We start from the raw sequence: 27,002 nt of genomic DNA on the forward strand, positions 1-27,002 counted from the left end.
ATGAGTCCCTGTGGAGCTCCTCGCCCTTTACAGCCACAAAAATTCAGAAACTGGAGGATTAACGGTCCATCAAAAGTGTCAAACAATCCCATAGGACTACACAGTAAAAGATGCTCAGATTTCACCAGTTTGGCATCTCAGTCAAGAGCAGTAGATTTATATGACGTTTACAAAAACTGCAAACAGATTGATGTCTAGAAATCAGTCTGCATAGATCTGAATCCAAATCAACATCACATTATTAGTTAGTCAAGTCAGACACATTGATGGGATGCAATCAAATGCTTCATGGACTTCTACGCTAAGGTTAGTATAACATTCAGCTTCAGCTCTATTTCCCACCAACGTGTATCCATTCGTGACAAATGAAACATGAGAGCTTATATAATGAGAGTAAATGTGCAGGGATCATACCGGAGAACGTGAGCGAGTTTTTGTGCTGTTCACTTCCATTAGAAGAAGATCCTTCATCATCATCATCATCATCATCATCAGAGTATGAACGATTGGCATCACCCTGAAACACACAGCTCACATCAGCATGAAGAACAGAAGAACAGCTGGCTCAGTCAAAGAGACGTGTTCTACTAATACAGAGGAGCACTTCACAACAATTCTCACTATTAACTAGCATGCATATTACCAGAGCATCGACTGTTTATTCATAATTGTAAAGCATATATTAATGCCTTATTCTGAATGAACACATTTTAGATCCCTTAATCCTCTATCTTACTAAAGAGTCAGAAAGTTTCAAATTTTTATGCTAATGTTTATACGCTGCTTTTGAAACTTTTATCCAGAATAAAAATAAGCATAACATTTTCGTATATGTAGCAAGCATTTTTATAGAAAGGATAATGAATATTAAAGAATAAATAAATAAATCAGTGTGTGAACACCTTTACTCTATTACTCTATTACTCCTAACTCTATTCTACTTTATTTTGTTCATCTTAAGTAATGCAAATTTGTATTTTTTTGAATCCATAGATACCTGTTAACATTAATTAATGTGTCATGAATTAACATGAATGCCATAAAAAATATATTGCTGATTAATAGTTCAATTTAGCTAATTCATTAACTTACATTAACAAATAAAACCGCTTTGCCTCACACTACAAATCAGGAGTCAATATTTTTTAAAACTAAAATAATTCATTTCAATCATTTCGATTCATTCACTGTTTAGAATCAATGTGCCGCTCCAGGAATCAAACTGAATCAGACAGTCTAATCAATGAACTGACTCACCTCAGCCTGGAATCCCTCCACCAGAATAGCCACCAGCAGGTTAAACAGAACATAGTTCCCAAATGTCATCAGAGCCACGAAGTACAGAGCCGCCAGAGGAGACGTGGAGGCCATGCCGTTATACAGGACCACGTTCCAGTCCTCCTGAGTCAGGATCTACACAAGCATGTGAGGAGAGATGTGTGTGTGTGTGTGTGTGTGAACTATCACAATGGTCTTTTAGAAGGTCTTCCAGCCAGTTCTGTCTAACCTCTACAATTAATCCAGGACTCGGCAGCAAGATTAATTCTTAATGAGCTGAAAAGAACGCACGTGACACCTCTGTTCATCAATCAGCACTCGCTTTCATCAGAGGCTCACATAAAATTCAAGGCATTAATGCTTCCCTACAAAACCACCTCTGGCTCTGCACCCCCTTTACCTTAATTCATTACTTCAGACTCATGTGCCCCTTATGTGTGACATAAAAACCTGGGCTGACTGGTCTATTGCCTTCACTTGTGAGTCAATAAATCTGCTAAATGACTAAATTTAAGTGTGTGTGTGTGTGTACCTGGTATTTATCACGTTATGGGACCAAATGTCTCCACAAGTATAGCAATACCAGTAAATTTTGACCTTGTGGGGTTATTTTTAGGTCCCCATGAAGAAACAAGATTATAAAACATACAGGATTTAAAATTTGAAGACTTGAAAATCTATAAATGTGAGTAGTTTCCTGTAAGAACAATAACATACAGTCTGTACAGAATAAAAACATTACACCTTACACCCATAAAACATGAAACACAATGTGTGTGTGTGTGTGTGTGTGTGTGTGTGTGTGTGTGTCTCTTTACCTGAAACACAGTGACGATCGCCCAGAGCAGAGAGTCAAAGTTCTTTCTGTCCGGGACCGTGTCTCCGGTGTCCGTCTTCAGACTGAACTTGCAGCCGAATATATGCATTCCCAAAATACTGCAGACACACAGAGAGAGAGACAGGGGAGTCAAAAATACTGCAGTAGTCCAGCACCATTAGTCTCAAACTGACACACACACACACCTGAAGATGAAGATGAAGAGCATCAGCAGCATGCAGAACGTGGCCACGTTGTCCATGGTCTTCATCAGAACCACCAGCTGTCTGCGCAGCGCCGGCATGAACCGGACCAGCTTCAGGACCCGCAGCAGCCGGAAGGTGCGGAGCACCGAGAGACCGCCGTCAGACTGACCCACGATCTCACACACGCTGAGGTTCAGACGGCCATTAGTCAGAGAGTTGTTTTATTCTGTCACACACGTCTCATGATCGCATAGAATTGCATTTTAAAGCTACAGGTGTGTGTGATGAAAAGATGCTTGATATATATGAACTAAGACTGAGAGGTCAGCTAAAGATGCACTTTTATTCATAAAGAATGCATTCAATGAATCAAAACTAACAGTGAAGATGTTAAAAAGGATTTATTTGAAATGGATGCTGTTCAACTGTCAACTTTCTGGTCATATGCGAGTCCTGAAAAATCTAATTTATCATGGTTTCCCCAAAAACATTAGGCAGCACAAGATTAATAATAATCAGAAATGTTTCTTGCTGATTCCTGTTTCTTGTTTTTTGTTGCTTGTGTGGTATTGAGCAGGAAATGAGTATATAAGAATGATTTCTGAAGCATCACGTAATGATGCTGAAAATTCAGCTTTGATCAATTACATTTGAACAAATATTCATATAGAAAACAGCTGTGTTAAATTGGAATAATTTTTGCTCAAATAAAAGCAGCCATGGTAAGCAGATTAGACTTCTTTCGGAAACATCACAATCTCTTACCAACGCCCAATTTCTACATGTGTATGCACGGTTTAAGGTGCATTAAACCCTTCAAAAGATACATTAAGTGTAACAGAAAAGCATTGTTTCACAGGTTATTACCTGATGATCACGATGATCCCATCAAAGATGTTGTATGGATTGCGCAGGTAATTAAAGCAACCGAATGCCGTGAGCTTGAGCATCATCTCCAGAGCAAACATACTGGTGAAGACGATGTTACAGATCTCCAGAACATTAGTGAGCTCCTCCGGCTGAACACACACACAGAATGAGAACATGAAACACATCATTAACTGAAATAATGAAGAGAAACAATGATGAGACGCTGAGGTTCTCATCAGCTCATGTTCCTCAGCTCATTCAAAAATCACTGGAAGAATCACTTGATACCGGCTGGTTAATAGTTTGGGCTAATATCATTAAAGTGTGTGTGTGTGTGTGTGTGTGTGTGTGTGTGTGTGTGTGTGACCTGCTCATGATGCTCTATGCCCATGCTGATGGTGTTAATGAGGATGGCCACCATGATTCCTCTGTTGAAGTATTTACTCTCCACGATGCCCCACAGTTTAACCCTCATCTCCATCCACAGCTCTCGGCTCCGCCTCCGACACGCCCCCTCCACCCTATTGCACCCATCCGTCTCCTCATCTGCCTCCTCCTCTGTCTCCTGATTGGCCGCTGAGGCAGAAGTCGTGTCTCTATCTGTAGTGCAGTAAGAGAAGGTCTCAGCGCCGCACGCATCCACACGTTCATTCAGTCATGCCCTGGCTCTCCTCCTCACCATGCTGCTGGAGGCTCTTCTCTCCTCCGTTGATCTTTGTTTTCTCATGCGTCGGCTCCGGTGGTTTACAGCAGAGCGTCCTGATGAAGGCAGCGGTGCGTCGGCGCGCCTTGCGGAGTATGTGGCAGACGAGCTGGAAGATCTCCTCGTAGCAGTCGCCGGGTTCGGCCAGAGAGGCCAGCGTGCTGGAGGACAGACAGGCGGCTCGCTGCTCCTGCATCAGCTGATGCTCGCGCTGTTTGGTCTCTGAAAACTGAGTCGCTATGACGACCAAACACAGGTTTATCATGAAGAACGAGCCGACCTGTGGAGTTACGCAGAGATTCAGAGAGAGAAGCACACTCCTCACTGCAAAGACCAAACTTCCAACGCTCTGAAAACACTCATCCTACTTTAAATACTCAAACACTCGCAAACACTCATCTAACTGAAAACACTGATCTAACTAAAAAAACTCATCTCACACTCGCAAACACTCACTTATCTCACTGCAAATACTGACTCATTGCACTGCAAACACTCACCTCACTTTAAATACTCACTCAAACACTCATCTAACTGAAAACTCTCACTTATCTCACTTCAAACATTTGCTCATCTAACTTCAAACTCGCTCACCTCACTTTAAACCAGTGGTTCCCAACCTGTGTGCCGCGGCACTAAGGGGTGCCGTGAGATCTTTTGAGGGTGCCGCCAAAATTTCGGGGAAAAAATTCCAAGGGTGCCTCAAACAAGAAAAGGTTGGGAACCACTGGTGTAAACAGTATTCTCATATCATCTAGGACTAGGTATAAGGTGTTGTTGCATGCAAACTCTCGAAATGAAACAAATAAATAAATAATAATAAAAAAGCTACGGAGATTTTAAATATCTATTTCCTTATAAGGGTGCCGGGAACTTTTGAAAGGCTTTCCAAGGGTGCCTCAAACAAGAAAAGGTTGGGAACCACTGCTTTAAACACTCACTTCTCTCACTGCAAACGATCATAAAAATTCACTCATCTCACTTCACACTCACAAACACTCCCTCGTCTCACTTTTAATATTACGATGAATGAATGCTACATGCTAAGTTTCATAGGACTGCAGTTTATGCATATACTGAGTATAAATGCATCAACAAAAAAGTAAAAGAATCTCAAACAGGCCTGAAGCACCAGTGCTGATCAAATCAATCATCAGCATGTCAGATGAAACCCTCTATATTACTCTTTTAGAACAGACTCATAAAGCTTTGTGTACTTACTATTATCAGCAGAATAAAGTAGATGAAGTTGTAGAATGAGTGCGCATCCATGACGTAATACATGATTTCCACCCAGCCCTCCAGAGTAATAACCTAAACACAGCATCATTTGCAGAAAACACTTCAAACGGTTCTCTGGAAATGAAGTTTGCTTCCAATAAGTTCACATTAAACACAAAGAGCATCAATCAGCTCTACGGTGATACCTGAAATATAACGATCCAGGCGTATCCGATGTTGTCGAAGTTGATGGCTCCTTTGTGGGGGTTTCTGTGTCCGGTGTGGCAGCGGGTGTAGTACCGGTTCCAGTTGACACAGAGCCCGGGGACCACGGCGCTGGCATTGAGGAAGGGCTCGGTCACGAGGCCCAGCGCCTGATGGTGCAGGAGATCATCCACGTCCAGACAGCACCGGTGACCCGCCACACGCCGCGCCGGCACGTCACTGCACGACATGATGCCGTTATCCTGCGGCAGAGAGCAGATGAAGGGCCTCTCGTCCTCCTCGTCGGGAGAGTAGTAGGGAGCAGGGAGCCCCACGCCTGCTGATCTGAGAGAAGAAGGGACACCAGGTTTGTGTTTGAAACCTAGTCTAGTGCTTTACCACAAACTTCTCAGTGCTGTTTTCATGCAGTACTGTTTCGGTACAGATATCAAAGCATTTGGGGGAATGTTCTCACAACATGCATGAATAAAATAATGTTTACGGCAAGTTCTTACAACATTGTTCTCAGAGTTCTTGGAGCAACATTCTCTGAACCATTCTCATTTTTTTTCAGCACCTTAAGCACGGAATCTGTACTTGTCACACAATCTCTGAAGCCTGACTCTCAAACAAAACATACTGAAAAAAGCATGAGCTAATTCTTGGCCTCTTGACTTTTTGAAATTCACGAAACGCTTTTTGCACAACACACAGTTCTCTGTTTGATAGAAAATCTCACAGGAATGAATCTTGTTTGCAGATGTTTGCTTTTGAGATACGTTTGTGATATTTTGAATGCAGTGCTTCATTTTGCAAGGCATTTTGCATTTTGTGTTGTCAGTTATAAAGATTTGAAGAAAAAAAGGGTAAATAATGGTCCATACAAGAAAACTGGACATTTTCACATTATTAGAATATAAAAAATAATATTTAGTACATGTTTACCTTATATTCATGATAAGAAAAAGGTTTTTTATTTATATATTTCAAAACAATGTTTGTGTAAAAGCTCTAATAAAATATCTCTATAATAATATAATATCTTTAATATAAAATATAAAAAAACATATCAAAAAGTTTTCAAAATGTTTCTATGCTTAAAAAGGAAAACAATTCTCTAAATATTGTTATAATTATTCTCACCCCAGTGGCAAATTATTATTTTCAGACACTTTCATTTTTATAGTACTTGAACTGGAAAACAAGACAAAAACACTGAGAAAGGAAATCATGTGTTGCACCATTTCGACTGATATGGACCCTTAAAAAAAACTGGGAGCAGCACCATACTGCTAAACAACACGCAAGAAATGATCATTTAGATTTTTCCTCAAGGTCACTCCAGTGTGTTTTAGGATTATCTTGTTCACCGGCAAACTGCAGCAATTTCTGGAACAGCCTTTAATTTAAGAGAATGAAGCTGCTCACTAGGGTCTGGAACAGAGCTGCAGTCTTCATCACGTATGTGTTTACACTGATTTAGAGAATATCTCTGACATATAAAGAGCAAGATCCAGAAGCACAGAGACACACAGGGACTGTTTAACGGAGCTCAGAGGGTCAGGGGTTTGTTGGTGCTCCTCTCTATGATCATAAAGGAGACATTCAGACGCTTTTAATAAACTAAAGAGCACATCAGTGCAAACGCTCAGATCAAACACCTAGAGCAAATCAAATGATATCTCAGAAGATTACAGAGGACAAACACCATCAAAGTGAAGCTGAGTGTTGATTCATCCATCAGAGGAATAACAGAAGAACTGATCTCTAAAAACCAACGACAGATCACCGCTTCACTTCTGACAGATTCACACAGATTTATATTCACTGTCATGCAATACTTTGGATTTAAGTGAGTGTTTTTATATAGCAAGAGCGCATTACTCATTTTCTAATTTAATACTGAATTACAAATTATATTATCTGAATAACTTTGGACAAAAGCATCTACTAAATGAATAAAAACAGCTGAACATCGGTTAGTTACTGCTGTCTTACAGATAAAATATTTAGCATTTTACATCATAACATTTATTACAGAATCCTAAAACTTCAGCCAGGTTACAATAAACATCAAATCAACTAAAATAAATTTGCCTGTAAACATAAATATATACCATACAGATAAAAAAGAAATGAATACTGATAAAAAATACTGATAATACTGATAAAATCCATCCAGAATGGATCAAAATAATCAAAAGTTACAATAAAGGCATTTATAATGTTGCAGAATATTTATGTTTTAATGCATATAATATATATATGCAATATATATATATATATATATATATATATATATATATATATATATATATATATATATATATATATACACACAATATACAATAAATGCAGTCTTTCTGTTTATCTGTGATTCTTGAAAAAAATAAATCACAGCTTCCACAACAACACTGAGCAGCAAAATAGTTTTTAACATTGATAATAATCAGAAATGTTTCTCGAGCAGTAAATCAGATCATGTGACACTGAAGACTGGACTAATAATGCTGAAAATCACAGAAATACATTACACTTTTACGCACATTCACAGAGAAAACAGTTGTTTTAAATTGCGATACTTTTTTTTACAGTTTTTCTGTATCTCTGATCAAATAAGTGCAGCCCTGAAAGAGATATCTATCAAAAAGATTAATCCTGCTAAACCCAAACTTCTGAGCAGCAGTGTGTTTATCAGAGGCTTTCTGTTCAGGTTCTGTTGAGTCTCTGCTGGTTTCGGAGGACAGTCAGTCATTCCTAAAGCTGCTCTGAGCCGGCTTCAGTGGGCTCTGCTAAAGAGCGATGGGACGGAGATGTGTGAAAATAGAGCAGGAGATTAGAGGAAACACAGGAACACAACACTACTCGCTCTTGTCCAAGACGCCTCAAAGCAAGATTCACAACAGAGACTATTTAGACCAAAAGTGACTATTTAGTTTTTTCGCATCTTCTCAAGACATTACCTGATGGACTTGTGGATTACTTGTGGATTGATGATGATGAACAGATCCTTATTGCAAAGTGTTACCAAATAATGAAAAAGGTACCCTACATTATAAGATGCATTCATAAAATGACTTTGAAGATCTGCAAAGGAGCTGTTCTTCTCGTCTTCATCGGTCTTCATCACTACAGGTGCGTCTGACCTCACAGGAACACTGAAGAGTTTATTCTGGAGACTGCTTTCCTGAGCGCTGAAACACACACCGTCCATTATCACAGCCGCCACATACGTGACATAACAAGGTCAGAGCCATAATTCTCCCAGAAGCCCCTGCTGCGCGCCATCACTCATCACACAGAGGAACATTAGAGAAACCACAGAGAGAGCGCGGGAATCTCACATTTCACCCCGGAATCAACAGAAGGAAATATGCAAGCATATTTTACCATTTTTAGAATCATTAAAGTCAAATTGATTTGCGTGCCGTTTTTCTCAGCACACACCGTTTCAAAGCAGCTTCACAGAAAATCATGATGTTGACATTTTTAATATCTTCATGACTAATAGCTGCATTTAATCACAGCTGAATGAGAATAAAAGTTCACGTTCGTGTATGCACACATGAATCATTCGTAATGAAATCCATAACATTTATTTAGAAAACAGACGATCTTATTTTCTAAATGCATGCTATTGATCTTACTGTCAATGATTCATTTGTGCATGAGTTTCATTTAAGTAAAAATGTTTTGACCTCAATTTGAATAAAAAATAGCTCAGCTTTTTTTAAATAATCTGTTGCATTTGGATGTACATAATAATGCTGTCCCCTGTGTGAGAGACTCGCTTTAGATTTCTTCAAGTCATCAAACTCTGTTTTGTTTTCCGCCATTGTTAACCCACTGACAATGAGCAGCTGCTTCCAAATCACTTATTTTTGAGGAAACAACAAGGTGACAGCCTCTGCTATTGTTCCTCAGTCATTAATAACGATTAACACTTTGTGCGCTCTAATGAGGGAACTTCACCACAGCTTCACGGATGTCTCCGACCCTCTTGAGGCTCAATAAACGTCCTGAGTTTAGACTTCTGAAGAGCAGAAAGATCAGCGCCGGAGCTGGAGATCATATACAACACAAACCAGGAGAAACATCAGAGCTGCTTCTAGTCTATCAGAGGTGTTCGCTATCGGAAATGATGATGATGAAAAATATTTGTTGATGACTTATTGTTCTAAGATAAAGATGAGATGACGCTAATATCGTTATACGTTGACTCTAATTACATCAACATTCAATGCTGATGTTAAGTCTTTCTCTATTTACAGACTGCTGACTCAAGACATCCACTGCATCTTTGATATTGCTACTGAATATGATATTATGACTCAATATGATCCAGATGTATGTTTGATAAAAATTCAGCTTTTTGATCAAATGAAACCTACAGACATTAAAGTGTTGATAAATAAGCAAAGCTTGAAGCTACAATAAAACTTTAGGCCAGAGGGTCTGATGATGTTAAAAAGATCTGACCGCAAACATTTGAGCAGTAAATTATTGGCTCTTGTTAACCGCATTTCTGTTGACAGCCATGTCATTAATTATGAATGTATCTATCTTTTGCAAAAGCAATAAAAATGATGCCAAACAGAAACAGAAAATCATTCTACACGCACTTTCATGAGATCGGGTTAAACTACAACAATCAAAATGTAGACCATTTTACAAACGGGAAAACAGTGAATTTATTACAATGTTTTACTGTAAGCTTCCCGTAAAATGTATAACGGAAAGTTCTTTAAAAGCATCTGGAATACAATAAATAAAGTCATTTTAAAGTATTTTCTGCACGGATTAAAAAAATAGGCCAATAAATAATTCAGACAAATTAAGGTGTTCAGAACAGAGTAATATAAAACTGTACAATTATAAAATAAATTATATCAAAATATCATCTGGCCTGTTTTAGGCTTTTCCTAATTTTTATATTTTAGATGATTTTTATATTTAGCCCATCTACCCATCAGAAGTACTGTGCCTTTAGAAAGAAATGCATCTTTACGAATTACATAGGGATAGTTTTTGCTTTCAATTTAAATTATTTCATTTTAAATGAGTAATTCAAGGTTTTCTATAGATATTTATCATATCTGCGAGTCAGTTACCTGAGTCTGGGTTCATCCTGGTGAAGCGTGTCTACAGAAACCGTATCCTATGTTTTAAAAGCACAGCGTTTTGTTGTTATTATAAATACAACCCAATAAAAGGAGACCCTTTACAGTTCCAAAGGATGCAGAGCATATACTCCAGCTTCTTCATACGTGTCTGACAGAGCACATTTATGTAGGACAAACATCCAAACTAACATTGTGATCTGTTTTATATCTACAGGTTTTATTTTAGGCAAGTCGTGATGATTTGAGAAGGCAAAACTATTCATACATCGGCTATAAACAAATTCTGATAAGTGTGTACCATCGGAAGAAATCCTGAAGACTCACTGCAGAATTTTCCGCCCCGTGTTTTATTTATCTTCACACACACTCTCTTTGCATTTGAAAAAAAAAGTGGTGATGACCTGAAAACATCGTGCAAGCTGGAGTTTATTATTTAATGGAATTAGTGTTAGCTTTGGAGAAAAGCTTCAGCAGTTTTCACAAGAGTGTGTTTATATTTCTGATAATAAATGAAACTACACGAAGTCAAGTCAAGTGTAAGAGGTGACAGTGGTCTGTGCTTATAGGTGAAAGTGCAATACTTCGGATCCCGTTACAACAAGCATGGGGAGCCAAAAAAAACAGGACAGGTGGACTAAACATGAAAAAAGAGCTTAATCAGAATGAAGTCGAGCAGGACTCACAGGGTGAAGTTCTCCTCCGGATAGCAGCGGTTTCGCAGAAGTCCAGCCCAGAGCTGCACGCCGATGATGCCGAAGATGAAGAAGACGAAGAAGCAGAGCAGCAGCACGTTTCCTAACATCGGCAGTGTGTCCAGCAGCAGATTGACCAGGATCCTCATGCCTGACACACACAGAACACATCAGCCATCAGCGCTGGATCTCGATTTTAGCTGCATTTTAATCTCAAAAACTGCAAAGAGCCATAAATTCTTCAACCCCGCTCCTTGAGTTACAACTTCGCATGCAAACAACGAGCAGATGAGCTGCGTTTGGGAGCGAACTTTCCAGGAGCAGAACTTCCTGGCATGTGAAGGATGTGAGAATCTCTGAAGGCGTTTCTGACTGACGTTCCTCCTCTGAACTCCTCGCTAACTGCTCCACGTTCACTCAGATGTGTTCCTGTAGTTTGGAGGTCTAGTCGTCAGACAGAATAGTTCAAGAGCACAGGTGAAGTAAAAAGCATCTAAATAACGAGCGAGTCACATCTGACACACTCACACACTCCCTCCAGCCAAGAAACTTCAGCGAGAGTTCGAGACGCTTCACTGTAAAATCACAGCCTCTGATTGACTCCAGTTGTGATTCAGTTCATCTGACGGAGAAACACTTCACTCTGTTCCAGAAAGAACAACTGAAACATTCACAACTCGTTTTTCTTGCATGATGTCATGAATTCATCGTGTATACAGCAGAGCATCCCGCAGTGTGTGAATCTGTTCGTGTTTATAAATGACTTGATTCATTTGTGCCGGTTCATAACGGGTCTGAATGACTCTGTAGAGTGTTCAAAGCTTCAACAGAATCGATACTCATAAACAGAGTTGAAACGAATGATTAACAGAGCGAGAAGACAAAAATAAAAACTTTTAGGTAAGTCCACAGTTCTCTCCGTTTAGATTGTTGGGTTCATTGGGGCACCAGTTGGTGAAGGTATATGCAGTTCACTCCACAACCACTCTCCTTCCTAAAGAGCAAAGACACGATCAGGAGCGCTCTTCTGTACTCCAGTAGTTTGCCTAAGACGTTACTCAGTCATCTCTACAAACATGAGACTCTTTAGGCCACGGATCTTACTTGTACAGCATCCTGAACACCAATCCAACATCGTGTAGAAGACGAAGGCAACAGACTCAGAAGAAAATCATTTTCCTGTTCAGTGTGCACAGATGCCAGATTCGCATGCTGACCTATACAGCTTTTCTAAACAGATAAAACAAAATCATTTAAACAATCTGCTCTGATTAGTGTAGTTTCCTAAAAAAAACTATTACATTAGCCTTGTTGTAGTGAACACTTCACCTCTGCTGAGATCCAGTTAGACGCTTGAGGGAAGAACTTGTAGCATCGGACCTCAAAATTTGTCCATCCATCCTGACATTTCTCATCATCAACTGGATCCAGATGGCCTATGTCTGGATGACCAAGTGCATTTCTCACGGAGAACGCCATGAAGAGAAGCAGACTTCGCAGCATTGCCATGAACTTGAAAATTAATAGGCAGCAAAAGTGAGTTATCTGCTTCTAATATAAAAGTTAAAACTTTTAATATTGGATGGGATTAATACACACACACATTCACTCTTTCGAACCAGTTCTCAGGGATTAACTGGTCGGTTCACAAATCGAACTGAATCAAACTTTAGTTTTGGGTTGATGTCAAACTCAATTAAATTCAACCGACTGTGGAAGTTTGCCGAGGATAACCGAATATTTGTGAAATCTGTGTCAGTGCACTATTGTCTGTAATGTGTGCAGTAGGGGTGAAACGTTTTATCCCAGATATAGACTAATCAATATTATCAATACTAATCCATGAGTGAAACTGACCACAAACACCATTAAAGGCAATAATCAGCAATATGCGTTCACACAAATTACTTTTTATTTGAATGTTTCAATACGTGCTGACAAAGGACTTTGAGTGTTTATTGATAGTTTTTGACTGAGTTGTTAGAAAAGAAATGTGACAGCACTGCTTGATGACGTCAGGAAACAATGAACAATGATTTTCCAAAAAGAACCAGTTTGCAAGACCTGAATGGGGTGCATCATCAAGTCAGACACACGAAAAGTGCAGGACAGGGTGCTTGTAGGACAGGTTTGAAAACCATTGTGTGAAAAGCTTTGAGTAATTAACCGTTTTTCACCACAATTTGACAAAAGCCTTTCTAGCACTAGAGAATCTAGGAGCACAACACAAACATAAAACCAATAATAACAACCAGAGTGAACAGGACAAGGTGTATAAATACTAACGCTAACAAGGGACTAATAACTTGATTAATCAAACACAGGTGAACTGAATGAAATACTAATGAAAACTAACAAAGCTGATGCAGAAAACACACATATAAGACGGTGCTGTGCTCATGATTTCTACACACTTGACATCAAGTCAAATAGAAAAGCAGGTCTCTTTCTGGATTTCCACAAACTCTTCTGAAAACTAAGGTGAGGCCTACTCTTTGAAATACATTGAGACTACAACGTTCACAGTATATAGTGCAAATAACTCACTTTTGCTGCCTATTAATTTTCAAGTTCATGGCAATGCTGCGAAGTCTGCTTCTCTTCATGGCGTTCTCCGTGAGAAATGCACTTGGTCATCCAGACATAGGCCATCTGGATCCAGTTGATGATGAGAAATGTCAGGATGGATGGACAAATTTTGAGGTCCGATGCTACAAGTTCTTCCCTCAAGCGTCTAACTGGATCTCAGCAGAGGTGAAGTGTTCACTACAACAAGGCTAATGTAATAGTTTTTTTTAGGAAACTACACTAATCAGAGCAGATTGTTTAAATGATTTTGTTTTATCTGTTTAGAAAAGCTGTATAGGTCAGCATGCGAATCTGGCATCTGTGCACACTGAACAGGAAAATGATTTTCTTCTGAGTCTGTTGCCTTCTTCTTCTACACGATGTTGGATTGGTGTTCAGGATGCTGTACAAGTAAGATCCATGGCCTAAAGAGTCTCATGTTTGTAGAGACGGTTGAGTAACTTAGGCAAACTACTGGAGTACAGAAGAGCGCTCCTGATCGTGTCTTTGCTCTTTAGGAAGGAGAGTGGTTGTGGAGTGATGGAACTGCATATACCTTCACCAACTGGTGCCCCAATGAACCCAACAATCTAAACGGAGAGAACTGTGGAGAGATCAACTGGACCTGTAAGAATGACTCCTAAATTTACAAACTTGGCTCATTTTCTAACCGCACTAATCAAAATAACTAGGGTTTTTTTCCCTCCCCTTACAGCGAAGCGCTGCTGGAATGATGCGGGCTGTACAAACTCTATGGGTTATATCTGTAGTAAAAAGAGCTCATGATCTCGCAGGGCGTCTGATCCAGTTACTCTGGTTGCACTGAATCGAGTTTCTTTCCTTTTTTTTACAAAACCTTCTCATCCTTTGATCCCTTAAAACTGAAGTGCTCCTTCTTAAATTAAAGGTGTTTAAAGCAAACCTTGTGTTGTGTAATGAGAATATGGTGCTCAGTGATCTACTTTGTCTTACTGCGTAGATGCAAAAGAAATGTAGCGTTTTGCAACTAATGCAGTTCTCAGGTGTTAATGTGACTCTTGGGGTTTAACCAATGGCATTTAGCTTAAGAACTCTGTGTTAAGACTTACTGCATTATTCAAACACTACTGAAATTACTTTTAGTAACGGCTTCATGATTGCAGCCTGAGCCAAAATAAAACCATTCTAACACTTTCTATGACATCTGCATTTAATACATCACATGAGTGTTCTTAAGGAATTACAATGAGTTCATTTTAAGTAACTTTAATGTATCTTCATAAATTCCAATGTGTTTATACATGCTCTTAAAAGCTATATCCACGTAGTAGTGAGCTCATTTATAACTCACAATGGATTATATAGCATTATAACTTATATATGCACAACTTTTTTTTTTTTTTTTTTTAAATAACATGTGCAATCATGGTTTCTTTAAGAAACAAAATGGCACTTGAGTGAGCTTATACAAAGTCCTACATTTTCTGTCCCCATATTTTTTTTTTTTTAAATGCATTATCTTGCAAAATCTGTGTGAAGTGGTTGTTCGTGACTTATTCTACTTCTGTGGTTAATGTCTTTTAGAAAAAAAGCCTTATTTCAGAGGACCTTTCTCCAGATTTGGATTAAAGACTACGAAGGCAAACTTTTTTTTTTTTTTTTTTTTTTTTGTGGATTGACTTTCTTGGATGAATTGTTCACCACAAAAATAACATCAGCTAACAAAATAGTCAAATTTTTTGTTTTCACTGGACTTTAAGGTCCATCGTTAGATCCAGTCTCTCATCAGCTAAAGCTTTCTCAGCAGATCCTCTGGAGTGTTTGATTCTCATGTTCATGAACCCTGTGTGATCCAGCACTGTCAGAAACAGAAATCAGACTCACTGGGGACTCTGTTGATGGCTTTGAGCGGCCGCAGGACTCGGACCGTTCGGATGGCCGTCAGGTTGATGTTCTGCAGGTCCAGGGAATACTCCACCACCCTACACACACACACACACACACACACACACACACACAGTTCATCTGTACAGTCTAATACAGTACATGTGGTGTTTTATACATTTATTCTACAGAGCTGTTTGTTCTGAAGCTCTTCAAACACACGCAGCTGGTCTGATGATCTCTGACAGCTGATCACACGCTCAACATACATGCAGATACACACACGTCTGAGCCGACGCTCATTAAACATCTCCATCTGTCCTGCATTTACACACCGATCAGGAGATCTGCCATCATCCAGAAAAAAACTCACATCCAGAGTAACATAAGTAACAGATGGATGATAGAAAATAGACAAAAATACAGTTTGTATAAAAACCATTACCCCTATGGATAAAACATGGAAACACAACGTGTGTGTGTGTGTGTGTGTGTGTGTGTGTGTGTGTGTGTGTGTGTGTGTGTGTGTGTGCGCGTAGGGTTGGAAATCAAAAATCAATACTAATTCCAGAATCACATACTTAAAGTCAGGAATTAAATGAAATTTCAGAGTGTGCATCTTTCTTCAAATGGTGAAAATGGTCTATTAAACAGATTTTTGTCTCAGAATCATTCATTCAAAAACACTAATTCATCCAGTAATGAAACAAGAACATATTCAGTGAGTCATTGAATCGTTTCCATAAGATTTTTAGTTGTCTAATATTTTTTTCTCTAGAATAGTGAGAGAACTACAACCTCCATTAAAATAAAAATTATCCAAAATTGCGCAAAAGAGCTCTTTTTTTGCTTACAAACATCTCTTGATAAAGACCAGTTTCTTTGTAGCCTAATGTTTTTTGTTCATTGATTCAGCAGCAATTAAATGATTTGCAAAAGAGACCGTGTGTGTTCTCACCCAGCCATCACGATGAAGAAGTCGAGTCTGTTCCAGGTATCGCCCAGATAACAGCGCCGGCCGAAGATCCCCAGAGCCACCATCTTTACCACCATCTCCAGAGCAAAGAAGATGTAGATGAAGGCATCAAAGGCCTGAGAGACAGAGAGAAATCAGCCATGCCTTAAATCAACGGACATCTAATGAGTCTGATGATTAGCTAATTAACACGAAGCTCTGATGATGAGCCTCTCGATGACGCTGTTGATCTGCAATCATCTGATTATTAGATATGAAGTTTAACGGGTTAGTTAAACCTCACGAGAGCTGAGGACACATTAGCAGGCTCCTGAACTGACCTGGAGGATCTGGCAACGCTCGGAGGAGCAGTCGATGTTCTCGCACGGCTGGTACATCCCCAACGTCACACAGTTCAGCAGGATCACCATCATACTGACCCGCTCAAACCACGTGAGCTGGTTAAGGAGAACTCAACTAGTGCTCGATGCAATGTTGGTGTGATCGAGGGGAACCCACTGACATGTGCATGCACCATCAGATCATGTTCAACCACAGCATTAATGCAATAAAGCAAATAACATTTTTTTAAGAAACTGTATTCATCGAGGATGCATTCAATTAATTAAAAGACATTTCTAATGATGCAAAAAATAGTTCTTCTGAAGGTCATGTGGAACTGAAGACTGGAGTAAAGATGCTAAAAAAATTCAGCTGCACTTTGCAGAAATGAAATTGGAACAGATATTCGCATAGAAAAACACCATTTTAAATCAAAATAATAATCACGTTTTTACTGTATTTGTGGCATTCCTGATCAAGTAAGCGCAGCTTCAGTGAAAAGAACATTACAAACCATACTAAACCATTTGATCGTTTGGAGAGAACGTATAAAGTGAACGGGTGTGATTTTGTCTGTTAAAAGAGTCCAAACAATCTTTCTATAACAGTCTGCAGAGTTTTATGTGTGTCTGTATAAACGTGTATCACCAGATGATCGCCGGCTCCTCCTGAGGATTCGTCTTCATCTGCGTTCCGTTGTTTATTTGTCTAGCTTTCTGCAAAACGCTTACTTTTCCAAAACAGCCATACAGAGTTTCGAGTCGTAAAGCGCAGAGTCAGCACCGAAGTCATTCAGCTCACTCGCCGTAAAAGAGCAGCACGGACATTCTGCCGAACGACTCCTTTAGTGCTCCCCGGAAGAAAGAAACAGAAACCGCACGAGCGGGAGAAAATGACAACGTTTGTAACATCGCACTTAAATGAGTTCAAACAAATGGCGGATGCTCTGCAGTGAATGTTAGGCACAGGTGGGCAGCGGAGCTCCTCCGTTACCATAGTAACAGCTCCTCAGGTGAAGCGCTCCGCTCATTCATCCGGCGGCGGCGGGTCAAACACACACAACTCATTCAGAACGAGCAGAGATGCTGGAGGTGAACAGCGGCTGATTCATCATGAATAGACTTTCTGAAAAGTTATGTTCGAGCATGCAAATGGAGCATTATATAATTGAGCATGCACTCATTTGCATACATTTCCAAAACTGGAATCTGAACATTAGATGAAGTCGTGCTCAAAATTCTTTGTTGACATAAAGGTTTTTCCAGAGGGGATTCTGGATTCCTCGGTTCATCACTCACACACGAATTAGACAGAAAACAAATGCATTTTTTAGAAATCAAACGTTAAATACTGCATATATAAATGAGCATGCACCAAACGCTCTCAGGAAAACAATTCAGAATATAGAGAGGAATAAACTCTAACATTTGGTGGATAAGAAAAAAATTGGATTGCAATTGAAAATATACACGCATAAACAGGTCAAATAATAAAAAATAAAACACTTAAAATTGTATTTTGCATGCTATTTTCCACTTTAAAAAGGTGTTATCGAAGCAAATTAGACCAAAACCGACCAGGAAATGAAGAAATCCATCATGCTGCTTGAATAAACTACATTTAAAGTTGATCTGGTCAATAAGGTGATTGTTTAGCATAATTTCCGCTTTGAATCTCCATCTGTGACGCTGAAAGAGCACTGACCTCAGGATCTCCGGCAGACGTTCACACGCTCACTGAAACTAATGCTGAACTGTAATCTATCACACACACACACACACACACACACACAGATCTCCAGGAAAGCACATTAAACAGAACGAGTGCTGGTCTGAGCGTATAAACCGTCACGAGACTGGACCCGGCTGATCTGGGGTCAGTGGAGAAGACTCGGCTCTATTTATACAGCAGCTCCAGCAGAAACACACGACAGCTCACTGAAAGCAGCACAATAATGAAGGCCTTTCCCAGAATCCTCACTGAGCCTGAGCGGAAAATAGAGTATTTGAGAGAGATCTGGAGACACACTGCAGTTTAGATCACGGCAGAACACACACACACACACACACACACCTAAACTAGCTGCAGATCTAAAATGTTGAGATCATGGACTTTTATTTAATACCTGCATGTCACTTAAAATTGTAATTAATAACAAAAAACATACTGATTGCCCATAAGATGAAGCAGTAAGCAGGTTATAATAAAACAATAAAAGGATCAAAAGTATCCAGAGGTGTCCGTAATTAAAAGTCATTGTTGGCTTTGTTAATTCATCAAAGCTTCAATGAAGTGGAGATCAAAAATTATAATATATAATGTAAATGAACAGATTAAGGCTCATTCATGTTCAAAAGTCTGGGCTTGGTGGGGTTTTTTTCTCCTTTTCATCAAAGACACATTAAAATGATCAAAAGTGACATTAAAGACATTTATAATATAACAAAAGATGTCTATTTCTAACTTTCTGTTCAATGTAATGTCTGATGTATTATGGTTTCCACTAAATTATGGGGCAGCACAACTGTTTTCAGCATTTATAATAATCAGAGATGTTTCTCGAGCAGTAAATCTGTATATTATTATGACTTCTGAAGATCATGTGACAGTGAAGACTGGAGAAATGATGCTGAATATATATATATATATATATATATATATGTGTGTGTGTGTGTGTGTGTGTGTGTGTGTGTGTGTGTGTGTGTGTGTGTGTGTGTGTGTGTGTGTGTGTGTGTGTGTGTGTGTGTGTGTGTGTGTGTGTGTGTGTGTGTGTGTGTGTGTGTGTGTGTGTGTGTGTGTGTGTGTGTGTGTGTGTGTGTGTGTGTGTGTGTGTGTGTGTGTGTGTGTGTGTGTGTGTGTGTGTGTGTGTGTGTGTGTGTGTGTGTGTGTATATATATATATATATATACTGATAACTATAACTAATACAGGCATGACATGATTTGAGGAGTAGAGGCTGTGTGTCACGGCTCATTGAAACACATCCAGAGAAGCCCAGTGGCTGAGTGAAACTAAACTCTCTTATTGTCTCCACGGCGACACTTTGTGATCTCCATGGCAACAGCAGAGTTTTTAAATCAAGTTAATTGAGAGTCTAGAAGTTGATGGCAGGAGGAGCAGCAGAACATCAGCAGACAATCATCTGCAGCACGACACACACACACACACACACACACACACACACACACACACACAGCAACTTTACCTGTCTGATTAATTACATATACAGCATGATTTAAGACTGGAATTTAACTGTTGTCCACTTCATTACATGAACATTAATGCATCAAAGCTGAAGCCTTCTGGTCTAAATGAGGAAAACAACACTCCTAATAAATAATAAGACCCTACTTTGAGAGTTTAAGTGTATTCTCTGCAGTAGAGGCTCACGAATGAGCAGAAGATTGTCCGTCAGCCGCTGACCGCTGGAGAGGGACGAGACGCTGACCTTTAGCAGCGTCATTCAGAGCCGCTGACACGCCGATATGATGAACAACACACAGCAAACACATCACGAGAGAGTGAGTAATCACACCAGACTCCCGAGGAGCAAATCAAGCTCCGACACGCTCCACAACACACACACACACCGAGACCACCGCTACTGCACTGCGCTTATCACCCAAGAAAAAAGGAAGAGGAAGCCGCTATATTAATATCTGCACATCACAATGGGAGTTTAAATCAACTTTCTGAGATGACTGAGACTCACTTTTTTGCAATCCTGCATAATTAGTAAATCCACCCAGAATTAATTGCAAAAATAAAGGACTCACAAGAAATGTGGCTCTAAATATCCCTGAAGCTGCGATGCATTATTTTCACGAACGTCTTGTTTCTATCCAAAGTTACGGATTACATGTAGCTCGCACAAAATTGGAATAGTGCATAAAACATTTGCAAATAAAGCACCGTTTCCATCCAGTGAGTTGAAGAGAGCAAAACCATCACTTTCTGATTAACTAGCACTAAATCTCACGAAGAAAAACTTCACACTGCTATAAGACCGGTCCAGGATAATCTCACATCTTAAGGAATGCATTTAGTGAAAGTGTTTCTATCAGAGTATGCAGTATTACTGGTTAAGAAATGTATATTTATGAGATATCCAGAAATGTGACTCTGTGCTGAATCTCACATAGCCAGGGTTGCCAAGTCTGCGGTTTTTCAATCCCGATCGGGCTACTTGTATGCTGTTGAAATCAGATTTGATTTTCTGCATTTTTGCATCTGTGCATGCATTTTGATCGGAAGGATGACAAAAAGAGAAATAAAGGCAAACATTTCTGACTCAGTGTGTAATGATCTGGAGGGTTAAATGGATCTCACCAGAGGGGAAAATTGCAGAAAAATAATAACTGTTTTGAAGACCTGGCAACCCTGTTCGTTTTCTGAAGCATTACTGCTGTCTGTGAAACACAACAACAGAACAGAGGAAATAAAGCTCCTAAAGTGAGCATTGAGGAAATCTTTATATTGTACTTATCTGGCACTTTTTATGTTCGAAACAAACCAGCTTTCTTCATTTAGTTTGCTCTTGTTTGGTCATGTATGATTATAAAGCAAGAGCAACTAACATTACACAGAACAAGGTAAAATGGATATCCCGCTTAAAAAAATAACCATAGTAATTTTTTTGTTCATTTTTGCCAATTTCTGCCAATTACCAACACAAGACCTGTGATTCTGCTCATGAGATTCGAGTGGAAGGTCCCGTTTGGGGCCGGTTATGATGAACGCGGTGATGGACGAGGCTGAGGCTGTTTTCTCCGGTGACCGGCGTCTCCTCAGCATCAGTCAAACGCTTCGGATCAGCGCATGGTTTCTAGTGTTTCCCGCTGCTCACCGGTTAAACAGGCTGCCGACGGCAACAGAATCCCGCCAGCATTCCTCAAGACAGAACCGTTCTGTTGCTGTGGCAACAGAAAAAAAAAGAGAGGGAGCGAGCGACGGACACTCCTCGGAGAGACCGGGAAGAACAGAGACGCAAATTAAATCAAATAAATGTGTGACAGAGAGAAACTCCCATCACAGCACTACACTGACACCACAAAGATGCATTTGCTATTTTTACATAGATTTTACTCCAAAGTCGAAAGTTTGGATTATTTTGGGGGGTTCTTTTTGGTAAGATATAAAGAAAAAAATAATTAAATTGTATTTTTTGTTCTTCAGGGAAGCAATAAATTAATCAAAAGTGACTGTAAACATTTTTAAAACATTTATAATGTTATAATAATAAAAATGTCAAAAATAAAAAAGTTCTCTTTCAAATAAATCCTGTTCTTTTGAAATTTAGTTCAATCTGTCGATTCTGAAAAACAAAATGTATTAAGTTTCAACAGACATGTTTTGTAATAATACTTCATAACATTATTTATGTAAATAAAATAAAATAAAATTAAATTAAAATTAAATTAAATTAAATTAAATTAAATTAAATTAAATTAAATTAAATTAAAATTAAAAATAAAATACTATACAATACAATACAATACAATCAATCCAATAAAATTAAATTAAATTAAAAAATTAAATTAAATTAAATTAAATTAAATTAAATTAAATTAAATTAAATTAAAATAAAATAAAATTAAATAAAATTAAAAATAAAATACTATACAATACAATACAATACAATACAATACAATACAATACAATTAAATTAAATTAAATTAAATTAAATTAAATTAAATTAAATTAAATTAAATTAAATGATTGAGACAGAGTTCAGAAGGTGGTGATTTTAACGTCTGTCACGTGTCTATATGATGTTGAACTCATTCACTAAACAGTGTGGTGTTTTTCATCTGCACACTGTGATGTTTCTCTTCAATTTCCACTTGTTTGATCACTTGTTACTTCGCAGTGTGTCAGAATGTGTGTGTGTGTGTGTGTGTGTGTGTGTGGGGTTAATTGCATTATAAATATTCCCAGTAAAGGGATTTGTATTGCTAATTAGTCTTTGCGGTGTTGTGCTGGTGTTATCTGTCAGCTGCTCTTTCACTGTGTCGCTCAGATCTCTCTCGTTCGGCTCAGGTGGATCGTTTCTCTTTGATTTGCGCTGCTGTCTGTCGGATCTCTCAGTCAAGCGGATCAATCGGGCCCTTAATCTTTCACATTCAAACACAAACAGGCTCCGTGAGCGCCTCTGATAGCAGATGAGCAACGGGACGCCGACAAAACTCACAAATAACTGTTATTTAAGGCAAATTAAGCAGCGTGAGAGAGACCTGAAGGCCAAACACTAGCAGATGAGTCTAACACACTCCCGTCTCACTCCTTCCTCATTTAGAAGAACAAAGACGGAGAAACTAGTTTCCTTTTCTCTTTCATTCAAAGAGCATTTACTGAAACTAAACAGCAGCAGCTTGTTTCTACTCGTCTCTCCAAATTATTACAGTTTTGTGAAACACAAACTACAAACATGCCTTCATCTATCTCATGCATTATAAATGCAACTTAATGCATTCTTTATATATTGTAATGCGCCTTATAATGCATTGTACGATCTTGTAAATGATATGCATATAACACTGAATAAATGGGAAGCTTTTTACAGCTCACATTCAGCTCCAAAGGGTGAAACTAAAAGAGCTGTGCGTTTTTTTGCTTAAATATTTAATGTAAACAAATGCTGAGGAAAAAAGGATGACTGGTAATGTTTTACTATAATATCTCATAACATTTGTTAATCTATTAACCGATATTTACTGTGATCTGTTACAGAAGTTATGGTAATGTTAGATACAAAAAAATAAAAGCTCAGATCCATTTTATAATGCAGCTATGACTTGTGATTTTAATAAAGTGTTATTACACATTAACATTAGTAAAACTGGTTTTCATTGTCAATGTTAATTAATTAGTTAACTAATCTTAACTGGACATGCTGAAAATGATCAGGTTTAGTCTTTAAGAGTTTGGCACAGTTCACATCAGAAAACAGAGCTAATCTTCTCAGAATTTGTCCTTTTCTAACAGAACATAGTATTTCTAGAAGAATCAGTTTCTGGGATGTTGAATATCTGAGATGATGAGTAACAGATGAATATGAGTAACAATGCAAATCAGAAACACTGACTGTTAACGGCTTTAGATTAAACATTCAAATAACACACACACACACACACACACACACACACACACACTCATTTAAGTTGAGTCACTGCTGTGTGTGTGTGTGTGTGTGTGTGTGTGTGTGTGTGTGTGTGTGTGTGTTCTCTCAATCTCCATGGCAATAACAGCTGCTGTGGGTCGTAATTGAAAGCAATGAGAAAAAATAGAACAAAGAAATTGGAAAAGAAAATAAAGCAGATCGACAGAGACGAGGAGAACACAGTCAGACAGTTAATGATGGATGAGCCGCACAGACTGAGAAGAAACATCCACCAACCGACCGCCACAAACACGAAGATGAAGACGAGGAAATTAAGAAAACAGCAACTGTTTGCAGAGTGCTCCGTGATTGGTCAGTCCGACAGAGAGCCCCGCCCCAAACACGTCTGAGACCAGCAGAGACCCGTCTGAAGCAGATGTTCCTGAGCGCTGAGGATCAGGCCGCTCTCTGCTTCTGCTCTGATAAAACCAGAAAATCCCCGGAGCTCTGACGAGACGAGCGGTGGACACACACACACACACACACACACACACACACACACCCTCACAAACAAACTTGTTGACATCTCTCTCCGGAGCCGATGCATGTTTCAGGAGCTCATCTGGATCCACTGAGATCTCGACAATCAGTGTGATCACAAAATTCACTAATTAATTATATTTGTGTGTGTGTGTGTGTGTGTGTGTGTGTGTGTGTGTGTGTGTGTGTGTGTGTGTGTGTGTGTGTGTGTGTGTGTGTGTGTGTGTGTGTGATAGTGAGGCTGCTAGTGGGTTTCTAGGGTGTTCTGGAGGGTTGCCAGATGGTTCCAGCAGTGTCTGAGGTTCCTGTAAACATCAGCTGGATATTGAATCCATTGAGCAGAGACTCACCCGGCGCTGATTTAGTGAGCTGATGATCCAGCTGATAATAACAGCTCTTAACTGCTCTTTTGTTCATGCATGAGACAGAAAACTGAGAACACAAGAGAAACACGGAGATGAAAGACGGATGCACTGCTCCGCTGAATACTGATGGCTTGTTTGTCTGTTTGTTGTGTGTCGTATCGAAGGTGGTGAAGTCAGACGTTAATTGCATTTCGTCTCGTCTCTGTGACTCTAAACGATGCTGTTAACATGACATTTACCTACTAAACACATCCCAGCAGCTCCTTCACCTCACCAAAACAACAAACATTACGCAAATATCACACAGACATCTCAACAGACCCCAATAAACCTCCAGCATGATCTCACACACACACACACACACACACACACACACACACACACACACACACACAGGTATTCCTACCATTCCACAGCTGTAATGTTTTTTTCTACTGTACATTCTCAAAATTCTCCTTCTCTGTGGTTTATAAGCTGTTTTCCTCATGAGGATGAAAAAAAATGACTAAACGTGGACATTTGGACCCAAACACACACAATATAAGTGGCACCTGATTGATTTCTGTGGTGCTTCTCTGTGTTTCAAACTCTACACTGATCTGTAATCCACCAGCTTGAGTTCAACATCTACACGTCTGAGGAAGATCTAGTCCCCAGACTCACATTCACAGACCTCCTCTGCATCAGTTTACAAATGAGTCCAGAGAAGACTAACCTAAGTTCAGCTGCCATAGGTGATTCTGGCAACCACACACACAAACACACACACACACACACACCGCCTGACACCCGGACAAACACCTTCAGAGGCGTTCTGATCTTAATAAAAGACGTCTGACATTTAGAGACATTATTCACTGCCAGAGCTGAAGAAACGAGGAGAAGAATACAGCAGAGGACGAGAGACACTGACACAGAGAGAGAGAGAGAGAGAGAGAGGGGGCGTGATGTCATCACCTAAACATAAACACACAGAGACCGAGGAGGTCGAGTGACAGTCTTTAGATGCGAGAACAATCACAAACCTTCGGTCAAACGCTTTCTCTAAGTCCCACTGAAAACACAGCTGAAGATCATCCAGCTTCTTCAGAACCTGACCTCAGATCATCAGACGCCAGTCTCAGCGATCAGGTGATCGGGTCTGAAAACCAGCAGGAGACGATCAATGCAGGTCTTCATCAGCCTCGAAACCTCAGATCATCTGTCGTAGTCATACTTCATTTAATAAAAGAAAACAGCTTTCTATTTATTAGTTAATTACATTAATGTCATCTAGAAATATAGAAGCAGTTCTATATTCCCATTTTAAATTATGCATGTGCTTTCCTTCTCTACTTTTTTCCAAACTGGAGCAGTGATGAAATATTGTACAGTAATAATAGTGTGCATCTTTAAAACGCAAGCCAATTACAGCAAGCTCAAGAGTTAACGCATGGTGCCTGGCAGTGGTGGAAAACGATTTAATTGATATCCTCTTGTAAATATTGATTAAAATAAATTACTACAAGACCTTGGTGTTTGTCAGAAAACAGCAGGTAATTCAGCAGGGGATTTTTAATGCTGGTGGTGGAAGAAAAACAGTACAATACAAGTCTAGAAGCACTTTCTAAAACACTTCTGAGAGAGATTTACTCTTTCTGACACAGTTTGAGTTTCATCACATCAGATCTGACTGTTCTTCGTCACAAAGCCTGCGTTCTCTGACTGATGAATTAAAAACAAGCACATCCCTTCAGATGTCAATCATACGCCTCTTCCTGTCTGAGTGGGCGGATCCTGGCCAGAATAAAGAAACGATACCCAGCCTGAGCGCTGTGATAGACCCAAGCTGACTAAACACTGACATTTCAGATTGTGCCGGTCATATCTGAGCTGAAATAACAGACATTACAAGTAAGAGAAGCTTTAAAAGGGAAAAGATGCAGCTGTAATATCTCACACACACTGTAATTATATTCTCAACCTCAGAGCAAAAACACAGACTGAAGCAGACGGCTGCTGATTTATCATTATATTTTGTCATTATATTTTCATCACAGATGACGATCCATTATTGTTCACAGTTGTGCTGAAAGTCACCCTGGAAAGAGACGCACGGCTATTCACCTTCACACGTGTACAGCCAATCAGAGGAAAGTGCTTAATATGCAGGCGTG

The 27,002-nt window shown here is 39.3% G+C and overlaps 2 protein-coding genes across 2 annotated transcripts in view; one reads left to right on the forward strand and one right to left on the reverse strand.

Moving 5' to 3' along the window:
* LOC122333341 (voltage-dependent T-type calcium channel subunit alpha-1I-like) overlaps positions 1-27,002 on the reverse strand; it is a 71,883-nt gene that overhangs the window by 26,368 nt on the left and 18,513 nt on the right. The window contains exons 3-15 of the mRNA XM_043230910.1: positions 16,842-16,953; positions 16,504-16,637; positions 15,546-15,643; positions 11,106-11,265; positions 5,302-5,644; positions 5,096-5,188; positions 3,851-4,154; positions 3,539-3,771; positions 3,169-3,320; positions 2,302-2,487; positions 2,097-2,214; positions 1,258-1,413; positions 415-517 (exon numbers count right to left, since the gene is read on the reverse strand). Coding sequence (XP_043086845.1) covers positions 415-517; positions 1,258-1,413; positions 2,097-2,214; positions 2,302-2,487; positions 3,169-3,320; positions 3,539-3,771; positions 3,851-4,154; positions 5,096-5,188; positions 5,302-5,644; positions 11,106-11,265; positions 15,546-15,643; positions 16,504-16,637; positions 16,842-16,953 — 2,192 coding nt within the window. The remainder of the gene's footprint in view (positions 1-414; positions 518-1,257; positions 1,414-2,096; positions 2,215-2,301; positions 2,488-3,168; positions 3,321-3,538; positions 3,772-3,850; positions 4,155-5,095; positions 5,189-5,301; positions 5,645-11,105; positions 11,266-15,545; positions 15,644-16,503; positions 16,638-16,841; positions 16,954-27,002) is intronic.
* Positions 13,496-14,603, forward strand: LOC122333343 (ladderlectin-like). The gene is made up of 5 exons (XM_043230911.1): positions 13,496-13,595; positions 13,686-13,868; positions 13,968-14,093; positions 14,201-14,309; positions 14,398-14,603. Exons 2-5 carry the CDS (start codon positions 13,689-13,691, stop codon positions 14,466-14,468), a joined length of 486 nt encoding a protein of 161 aa, XP_043086846.1. The 5' UTR covers positions 13,496-13,595; positions 13,686-13,688; the 3' UTR covers positions 14,469-14,603.

This window comes from Puntigrus tetrazona, unplaced genomic scaffold (genome assembly GCF_018831695.1).
Source record: "Puntigrus tetrazona isolate hp1 unplaced genomic scaffold, ASM1883169v1 S000000234, whole genome shotgun sequence".
Lineage (NCBI taxonomy): Eukaryota > Metazoa > Chordata > Actinopteri > Cypriniformes > Cyprinidae > Puntigrus > Puntigrus tetrazona.

Coding starts and splice junctions, on each gene's coding strand:
- LOC122333343 (XM_043230911.1), top strand. CDS start 13,689: ATGGCAATGCTGCGAAGTCTGCTTCTCTTCATGGCGTTCTCCGTGAGA. Junction 13,869..13,967: donor CTAACTGGATCTCAGCAGAG/GTGAAGTGTTCA, acceptor TTATCTGTTTAG/AAAAGCTGTATAGGTCAGCA. Junction 14,310..14,397: donor TGGAGAGATCAACTGGACCT/GTAAGAATGACT, acceptor CTCCCCTTACAG/CGAAGCGCTGCTGGAATGAT.